A 9,826-nucleotide genomic window follows, 5' to 3' on the forward strand; every position below is an offset into this window, starting at 1 on the left:
TATCACTGCAAACGTCGGAGTGAGCGCAATAATTTTAGGCCCATCAATCACTGGTAACACTAAACTGATGAGCGGGAAAAGCTTTTAAAGCATCTGGGAGCTGGTGATCACTGCCATTTGACATTGCACGCCTGCCAGAACATTAACATTGCAGTGCACAGAACATAACCTAATGGCAATTAAGATTTACGACTAGGTCACATGACTTTTGTCAATGCAATGAAACGCATATCAATAGGACCTGCTGTGCCCCAAGGAGCAAAAGGCAGGGCAAAGGCAATCTCACAGTGGTTGTCCGCGCCCCACCATTGAAATAAGTTGGAATGTGCAGAGTTGTGTTTGACACGCATTTACAACACCTGTTCATCCGCACATAGTCCCCCTTCCTCCCAGGCATGCATTCTCACACAGCCATGCAACCTGGTCACCCTCCCTGTTGCAGTATTCCTGCCTGTCTGAGCTCCAATGTTGGAAGGATATCATGGCACCCTCAACTTGACTGTTACTGGTGGTTCACTGCTCAGGCCCAAGCATTGTCACAAAGGGGAGGTCATATTCTACCCCATTCCCAGGAGCCTTGTTAGTGAGGGCTCTGGCTGGCAGTAAAGAGGGGGCAGCGAGGAAGCTTGGCTGGGGGGCAAGTACACTTGCCTGGCGGGGAGGGGTGAGCTATGTGTAGACACCATCACTCTGCCCTGAATGGTCAAAGTATAGACATACAACTGAGCGCCAAACCACAAAGTGAAAGAGTCCAAAGTGCCTTACTTAGTAATAACTTCATATCAAAAACTGCCAACAAGTTTTGTCACCCCCAAAACTCCCCCTTCATCAGGGCTCAGAAGAGTGGAATAAGGACTTGAATGGACTTAAAGGAAACTTGAAGCAAATGGATCTATATTTGATCTAGTGCAAAACAAACTATTTAGCAGCAACTACTGCTTTCTATTCTTCCCAGCCCTCATAAAGGGAACATTTTATTTATATCATCCGAAATGCTTGGGCTGTCGGTATTATGAACAATTAAAGGCACTTTTTCACTTTGCGGTTTGGTGCCCTTATGTATCGCTATACGTTGAGTAGCTTCCAGGTACCCATTGAGGGAGGCCACTGTGCTGCCTAACCAGAGCCAGTGAGCCCATTTGAACATTTTCTTGCCTTTTGAATCATTGAAGAATTAAAATCTCAGTGCCTCTTCAATGTGCATTCCCGCTGAATGGGCAAAGTGACGGCTTCTCTTTTAAGGTGGTGTAAATTCTTGACAAGTGGGAAGCCGTTCTAAATGGGCAAAATCTCTCCTATGAAATGCGTTTCTCTCTGGATTTTTTCCCCATTTTTATCAAAATATGTTTGAGGTGAGTGATGAGCAGCATTGTAAATTGGCAGAACTGCTGAAATCCATATTTCCCTTGGAAGAAAAAAAAAAAGGCACTCGATTGACCTTTTTTTTTTTGTATGAATAGTCCCCCTAAATTGATGAAAGAAGATTTGTGATTGGTTGCGGTGGGTGGCAGCACGCACGTTGCTTTGTGAGCTGTTATTAAATATACCGGTGTTCCCTGTTGCTAAATTCTGTTATTAAACATACCCAGCTGCCCGAGTGCTCAATCATCATATGACTGTCCCGGCAATAAAAGGTGCTTCTCCACAAAGAGAACGATCCAAACAAGATCAATATTTGTCTACAGAAGGAAGCTACCTAGTGACTGACACAATATCAGAGGATTTACCTGGATGCGTTTCTTCCCTTGTGACCCAAATACCTACTTTCCGTATTATCAACCACTCGGCTTGGGGTTTCATAACCTGAATTTTAAGGCAGTCTATCGATCTCCCTACTGCTTGGTCTATATTGTCCAGGACAAATGTCCCATTTTGAAATTCACCGATTTTTGTAAACGATTCACATGTTACATCTTCATTGGCTTTGATTTTCTTTCTCCCCAGCAGCACATAACCTGATTTCAAGGTATCTCCAGGATGCTCTGAGCTCCCTGTAATGATGTTGATCTGCTTAATGTTGGTCGAATTCATGAAAGTCATTGTAAAATTGTCATCTGCTTTTACATCGATCCCCCAAAAGAAATCGGGACTGGGGAAGCACACATGATGCGGTGTGTGGTCTTGGTAAGCCCTCATACTGGTGGCGCAAGATGCTAGTGGATGGTCTCCGAAGGCTTCCATGACTTCCATGAAGTCTTTGTCTTTCAAATTATTTTCATTGCCCTGAAATGATGAAAAGTGCCCGATGTGTTGGAAGAGGGATGGTTTGTACCTGATTATCTCATGCTGAGCCTTGGATTTGAAGAAAAGATCTAGAAGCCAGTCACACGGCATCTCATCGTAGAAAATCAGAAGGAACCGGGCTAGTTTGGTCAAATCCTCATTGTGGTAAAGTTTCCCGATGTATCCCAAGTTGGAGAAAGTTATGGTGGTCCACGGAGAGCTGTAATCCCTAACGTACGACTTAATCGAGTTGAAGAAGTTCATGGAGCAGGTCACATCGTCCTCTAACATCAGGTAGAACCGAGACAGATTGGCACAGAAGTTTACCAAGAAGGCGTAGTCCACGTTCTGTTTGGAACGGAATTTGACCCGTTCATCTGGGTCGTTATAGTTCCTCTTCAGGCCCTCCAGGGTGGGATAGGCCTTCTTGTAGCTGCTTATCACCATCAGCTGCCCAGCCGCAACCTCTGAAGGAAAATTCTTTCCAAGGTCTTCTGCCACTTCTGTGTTTATGGAGAATTTTTCGTTGGCCAGGTACACGACCACCACTAACTCGCCCAACTCCTCAGGACTGCTGTGGCTGAAGATTGATTGAAGTGTCGTCACAAGATAGTTTTCCTTGTCTCTCTTAACAGAAGATATGCCAATGGAGAGAAATCCTTTACAAAGAACACACAAAAAAAAAAGTGACATTAGTGATTGTTAAAAAATATGTAAATCCAATAACCTAAAGTTTTTATATTTTTAAAAGAGAACTATGGGGGGGGGTAAGTGTTTTTCCCCATAGTTCTCTTAAGGGTCACGGGAGGACATATACTAGCGTCCTCCCGTGATCCAAAGCTCAGTATATCGCGAGCTACAGCACGGGGTATACTGAGACCGCCGCAGCCGGGATGGATCCCGACACTACTGTCTGCATCCACCCACCTGCGTGAGTGACAGCTGGCTCTGCCTATCTAGATGCAGAGCCAGCTGAACCCGCCCCCTCTCCCATGCGTTCCTTAAGTCAGCGCTGGAGGATCGGGGAGGGGGAATCCCTGCAGGGAGCCGTGAGTGACAGACACCACTCTCGGCAGGGACAGGATCGAGAAGTGAGCGAGCACCGGTATGTGTTCGCTCACTTGCCGATCTATTGAGCCGACCTGTGACAGTTTCATTGTCACAGGTCAGCTCGAACTATGAGGCTAAGTGTAATTCGCTCACCTCATAGTTCTCCTTTAAAATCAACTTTCATTAAAGGGCAAGTCCACTTTCCAGGCGAATTTGGAAAAATGTAATTATCCCCTCCAATCTGGCCTCTTCTCCCAGATTGGCCAGGGGTAATTCTATTTTTCCAGACTCGCCTGTGAAAGTGAACTTGCCCTTTAGGGCTTGTCCACACCAAGTGCGGAGCAGATGCAGAGCAGTTACAGAACACATCAAAACTGCATCCAGTGTATTCCAATGGTATTTTGGGCTCTAGTTCAACACCAGAGCTTTCAGTTCCTGAGCATGTGGAAAAACTGCAGCATGCCCTATTTGTTCTGCTCTGGAACGCACCAAAATGCATTAAAACTGCATGCAAACACCCTGGAACGCACTGAAAGCTAATTTTAGGCTAAAGAAAAGCAGCCCGGAACGTGTCAAAAACGCTGCCAAACACACTGCGCTGCATGTGCAGAAATTCATGCAGATCTGGTCTGCATTTGGTGTGAACTCGCCCATTAAGAAGCTACTATGAATGCAAATCCTCTGCTCTATCCTCCTGTTAGCAAGCTCTCTCTGCTATATAGACAGCTCTATGCAATAGAGCCAAATAGTCTCACATTTCTGCCCTTGCGGCTGTGCAGGGGGATTAAGGCTGGGTTCACACCTAGGCGTACGGAATATGCGCGTTTGCCATGACAAACGCGTGTTTCCGAGGGCTACCTGGCTGTATCCCAATGGATACGCACGGCAAATACGCCCCAAAGAAGCTCCTGTACTTCTTTGGGCGTAGGGCGTTTTGCAGCGCGTTCCTACGCGCTGTAAAACGCCCAGGTGGGAACCATGCCCATAGGCAATCATTGGTTTTCACATGATGAGCGTTTTACAGAGCGTAGGAACGCGCTGTAAAACGACAAAGGTGTGAACCAGGCCTAAAAGAAGCCGATATAATGATAGATTTGGCTTCCGTTACTGCTGATTTGCTAAAATATATTTAATGACATTTTAAGCAGCGCCTATCTGGATTGTTCACATTTCCAGAGAATTCAACTGTAATTTATTAGACGGGAACAATAATAGCGGTGTGGGTAACATGCAGTCATTTTTTTGGGCCTTTGCAACACTGGAAAAAAAATAAAAATGATCTGGAAACTGATTTATTGCTGCGGTCATACAAACCGTTTCCTGTGCATTCGTTTCCAGAAATGAGGCATTGTGTGTCCTGATCTTTTTCCGTTTTGATCTTCTGTATATACTACTTGAAGGATCTGTAAAGTCTTACAGTCTACATGCAGAAATAGCTGCAACATCAACATTGCAAAGGCAAAGATCTTGGCTTCCCTACATCAGAATGCCTCTAAATACATTTCTTTGTTTTAATTGGGGTCACATGACCACTAGGTTCCCCTCTTTCACACGAGCCCCCAGGAATAAGGGCAGAGACTTAAAATTATGCTTGGCAGCTTTCCCCGGCACTGCTAATCTCAGTAGGTTCTTCACTCTATGGAGGCCTGGAGGTGTCCTAATAACTGACATCCCTGGAGACCTAAGCCATGTTCTGAATAGTTAGGGGTGGGCCAGGAGGCGTGGCTTCCTGCTAAAATGTACAGGATGCTGTATTTGGTACACGCAGGACGACGGGGCTGGGCGGTGGGCATTGCGGCTAAACTGACTATGGGACATACAGGCTCACTTTGCATCGGCACGGGATCCTGCAACTTCCACATGGAAGCAAAAAGGCCGTGCCAGCACAGATCTGCTTCCAGTCATGGCCAGACTGCAACAAGAAAGAAGGGTGGCAAGCAGGTCATCGGGTATTCCACTACTTGAATTTAAGAAGAAAATGTGTGAATCTTGGGTGAATACATTTCTAAATAGACCCCTATATGTCAAATTGCTTGTGGACACCTGACCATCACACGTATATGAGCTTTGTTGGACAAAAAAACAATGGCCATTAACATGGAATTTGCCTCCCTTTGTGGCTACAACAGCCTCTACTCCTCTGGGAAGGCTTTCTACAAGATTTTGGTAGGTGTCTCTGGGAATTTGTGCCCATTGTAGGGTCAGATGCTGATGTTGGACGAGAAGAACTGGCTCACGATGGGTGTTCCAATTCATACCAAAGGTGTTCAGTAGAGTTGAGGTCAGGACTCTACGCAGGACACTCTAGTTCCTCCACACAAAGCTGGTCAAACCAGGTCATTATGGAGCTGACCTTGTACACAGGGGACAGTCACGGTGGAACAGAAAAGGCTCTTTACCAAACTGTGACCACAAGCCTGGAAGGGCACAATTGTCTAACATGTCTTTGTATGGTGCAGCATTAACAGAGCCTCCCAGTGGTGTAACTAGTGACCTCAGGGCTCCGATGCAAGAATCCATGAAGGCCCCCCCCCCCCCCCCCCCCCATGTTCCCCCCCCCCTGTCCCCACACTCCCTATCTCCCCCTTCGTGTCCGCAGCAGCTCTATTCGGCACTGGGCAGCAGTTCTGTGTGAGGAGGGGGCGGGGATTACACAGCTCCCACTCATTGGCTGCTGCCCGGCTGGATGATGCTTCACGCTGCGCCCGGAACAAGGTGAGGGGAGCAGCGTGAAGCATGTAGGGCCCAGGACAGGAGGAAGAGGTCCCGGGACTGGTAATCAGCGGTCACCAGGGGCCCCTTCCGCTTGTCCTGGGCCCCCTCCAAGTGGTGGAACTCCAGGGCCCGGCCGCGACCTCTGCGACCCTGGTAGTTCCGCCACTGGCAACACTTGAACTCTGTCATGCAGGGGGTGTCCATAATTTTGACCGTACAGGGCATCTTCAGCAGACTATAGTCTCTAAATTTGAACTTTGCAGTATATCACTTGTAATTCTTCAAAAAATAAAAGCAATGGGTTGGAAAAGTCACTGGTGGAGTTGCAGACAAGATTTGCTTACGTTTTGCGCTTGGAGGAGAGCCCAGTAGATGTTTATATGGGATTGGCATGGCAGCTAGCGCATCTTCTTGCACATCAAACAAGCGGACGTCCTGCCGGGAAGGCTTACTTTCCTGAGAAGACGTAAATAGACAATCATTAGAGAAAACCCTCTTTAATTTTCCTGTGCGGCGTTGTACTCCCAGCTAACAGAAGCGTGTCATGTTTATGTCCGTACAGGCGTCTGTCTCAGGCCAGCCTAGAAGTGACAGCTCTCTGTGTTTTATAGAGTAATATTTCAAGTGTTGGGAATAGCGAGTTGAAGGGTTGGGTCTTTATAGCCTGGAAGGGAAGAAAATGTATCAAGCACTGCATCAGTTAAACAAGGAACATGTCCTGGTTTAGCTGTTAGGCCCTGTGTAGGGGAACTTTTTCCCTTGGGCAGATTGGACAAAGGCTGTAGTTAGGCTTCTATCTTACCGTGTTTCCCTGAAAATAAGACACGGTCTTATATTTTTTTTGGCTCAAAAAAACACACTAGGTCTTAGTTTCGGGGTAGATCTTATTGCAACAATCCAAAATGAATGCAAATCCAAATTAAATCATCCAAAATGGCAAAGTTAAGAATAGGGTGATCAGGGCAATCAGCGGTGCCGTACCTTTCCAAGAGAAATTTTGGTAACCAATCTGCTGGCCAGAATGAGCGGAGTGCGCTTTTACTATCGATTCCTCACAGACTGAGTGCATTTGGTATCACTACGCCTGTGACAGGAGCCGCCGCTATAGAGGAAGCATCGGCTTATGCGGCTCTGCTCCCTCCGCTGCCGACTCGCTTGCTCTAGCGTTGGCACCACTGATTCTCTCCAGCGGCTCTTCAAGTTTTCCCTTAGGCCACCACCGGCCCTGGGAATGGTCACAACTAGGTCTTATTTTTCGGGGTAGGTCTTATATTTTAGCAATTCCCAAAAATAGTACTAGGTCTTATTTTCGGGGAAACAGGGTAGTTCCGCTGAAATGTGCAGAGACAAAAATCACTAAGCCAGTTTTAATAAAGATTGTGAAAACCCAACACGTTTCAGTGCCTGCCAAATCGGAACCATTGCTCTCCGTCTGGTAGCAGTGGTCTCACGGCAGAGGTCCAACAAGCCCCCTTTTTGAGTCAGAACTGTAGCTCTGCAATCAGTAAAGCTCATGCGATCGTCTGACTGGAGGGTTCTGGCTCTCATTCAGCAAGGGATGTGTCAGACCTCTGCAGAGACACCTCCTGCTTCCTCAGGGAGAGCAAGGGCTCCTTTTCTACAGGGGACAGGCTTTTCTATTCAGCCCGTGGCTTATTTTAAAGAAAATGTAATGGTAAGACTTTACACACTTGTTGTCTGTAACTCCTGGAATGTATTTACCTAATTTTAAATGGAAAGTTCAATGGGATTTCATAGGACAACTTACTTTTATTGAAGTTGTTCTTTACATTCCCCTTACCTAATTGCAGCCTACCTGGTGAGATCCATACCTTCCTCCATGTTCCCTGATTTTTAGCCCATTCCCGTCGAGATCATGCACATGCATGCCCCGGGCCCCATTCATTCATATGGGTGAGCTGTACTCATGACAGCCTCCAGCCGTCAAGCAGACTACAGCTCATCCATAGGAATGAATGGGGCCGCAGGGTGCACATGGGCGCAGTAGAAGCAGGGCCCGGATGGGACGTTTTCCTTGAGCAGTGCTGCACAGCGGAGAAGCTGAGCGGAAGTCATTTCTACATACACAGCTTTGCGGGAGATGAATTTGGGTTTCTTACCTGCAGGTAGGGATCGGATGGATCAGGACAAATATTTTCAGGCTGAGGTTTGGTTACCAAGATGACGCACGCCGCCAAACATGACGCACACAACACTTTCCACAAGTGAAACCTCCTCATCTTCCAGATTTACTCTCTGCTGCTGCTCTTATCTAAAAGGAAAAAAACAGAACTTTGAATATGTAAAACTAAAAAACCATACAAAATTAAACCTATGGCCTAATAATCTCTGCTCATCAACACAATACAATGTAGTGAAATGCAATGGTTCCCATAGACCTGGAAGCCAGGAGGGTGGTCCAGGCTTCCTGCTTCATCACTGCACCCCTACTGGAAGTGGTAAGGGACAGTTAGAGATGGGAATTCGGGATGCCCCAGGTCTGGGTACCTTTGTGATAGATAGATAGATAGATAGATAGATAGATAGATAGATAGATAGATAGATAGATACACACATACACTCACTGGCCACTATATTAGGTACACCTTGCTAGTACCGGGTTGGACCCCTTTTGTCTTCAGAACTGCTTTAATTCTTCGTGGCATAGATTCAACAAGGTGAAGGAAACATTCCTTATAGAGTTTGGTCCATACTGACATGATGGCATCACACAGTTGCTGCAGATTTGTCGGCTGCACATCCATGATGCGAAGCTCCACCAGCCTGAACCGTTGATAAGTCAGGATGGATCCATGCTTTCATGTTGTTTACATCAAATTCTGACCCGACCATCCATGTCGCAGCAGAAATCGAGACTCATCAAACCAGGCAAAGTTTTGCCAATCTTCTATTGTCCAATTTTGGTGAGCCCTTGCAAACTGTAGACTCAGTTTCCTGTTCTTAGCTGACCGGAGTGGCACCCGGTGTTGTCGTCTGTGGCTGTAGCCCACCTACTTCAAGGTGCGATGTGCTCAGGGCTGGATTTCCCACAAGGCCAACTGAGGCCCGGCCTTGGGGCAGCAGGGAGTAGAGGGGCAGCAGGGAGTAGAGGGGCAGCAGCGGTGTGGAATTCCTATTTGCCGACGCCTGGGACATGCAGTTCCGGGCGCTGGGCGGGTAGTTGTTTTCTACATAGCCCGGCTTTGGGCAAGCAGAGCTAAATGTACAGCGGGGGAAGCCGCCTCTTGTTTTGTACAAGTGATCTCGACGATGTCGCCAAGATCACTTGTATGCAGCCGGCATACAGGGAGGCGCATTGAGGAACCTGGCATTGGGGCAGCAGAGGGTAAATCCGGCCCTGTATGTGTTGTGTGTTCAGAGATGGTATTCTGCATACCTCGGATGTAACGAGTGCTTGTTGGAGTTACTGTTGCCTTTCTATCAGCTTGAACCAGTCTGCCCACTCTCCTCTGACCTCAACAAGCTATTCTTGCCCAGAGAACTGCCGCTCACTATATATTTTTTATTTTTCGGACCATTCTCTGTAAACCCGATCGATGGTTGTACATGAAAATCCCAGTAGATCAGGGGTTGCTAAAAATACTCTGAACCCGACATGGGTGTTGGTGCCAGACGGGCTGGTCTAAGTCCCTTAAATCACCTTTCTTCCCCATTCTGATGCTCGGTTTCAACTTCCGCAAGTCGCCTAAATGTATTGAGTTACTGACATGTGATTTGGCTGATTAGATATTTGTGTTGAAGAGGTGTACCTAATAAAGCGGCCAGTGAGTGTATATTGTGTGTGTGTGTGTGTGTGTGTGTGTGTGTGTGTGTGTGT

The 9,826-nt window shown here is 47.0% G+C and overlaps 1 protein-coding gene across 1 annotated transcript; it reads right to left on the reverse strand.

Annotated features, from left to right (window-relative positions):
• Positions 1-1,459: 1,459 nt before the first annotated feature.
• Positions 1,460-8,228, reverse strand: LOC108785666 (alpha-1,3-mannosyl-glycoprotein 4-beta-N-acetylglucosaminyltransferase C-like). Its single transcript, XM_018554792.1, has 3 exons — positions 8,109-8,228; positions 6,333-6,444; positions 1,460-2,882 (listed from the first exon to the last, which is right to left on the reverse strand). Exons 1-3 carry the CDS (start codon positions 8,226-8,228, stop codon positions 1,693-1,695), a joined length of 1,422 nt encoding a protein of 473 aa, XP_018410294.1. The 3' UTR covers positions 1,460-1,692.
• Positions 8,229-9,826: the final 1,598 nt, after the last annotated feature.

This window comes from Nanorana parkeri, unplaced genomic scaffold, assembly GCF_000935625.1.
Source record: "Nanorana parkeri isolate BGI_ZX_2015 unplaced genomic scaffold, ASM93562v1 scaffold10, whole genome shotgun sequence".
Taxonomy (NCBI): Eukaryota; Metazoa; Chordata; class Amphibia; order Anura; family Dicroglossidae; genus Nanorana; species Nanorana parkeri.

What these genes read in the sequence shown, in the direction of transcription:
- LOC108785666 (XM_018554792.1), bottom strand. Translation starts at nt 8,228, where the DNA reads ATGAGGAGGTTTCACTTGTGGAAAGTGTTGTGTGCGTCATGTTTGGCG. An exon ending in CATCCGATCCCTACCTGCAG is followed by an intron (nt 6,445 to 8,108) that starts GTAAGAAACCCA and finishes ACGTCTTCTCAG; the next exon opens with GAAAGTAAGCCTTCCCGGCA. An exon ending in CTCTCCTCCAAGCGCAAAAC is followed by an intron (nt 2,883 to 6,332) that starts GTAAGCAAATCT and finishes TTCTTTGTAAAG; the next exon opens with GATTTCTCTCCATTGGCATA.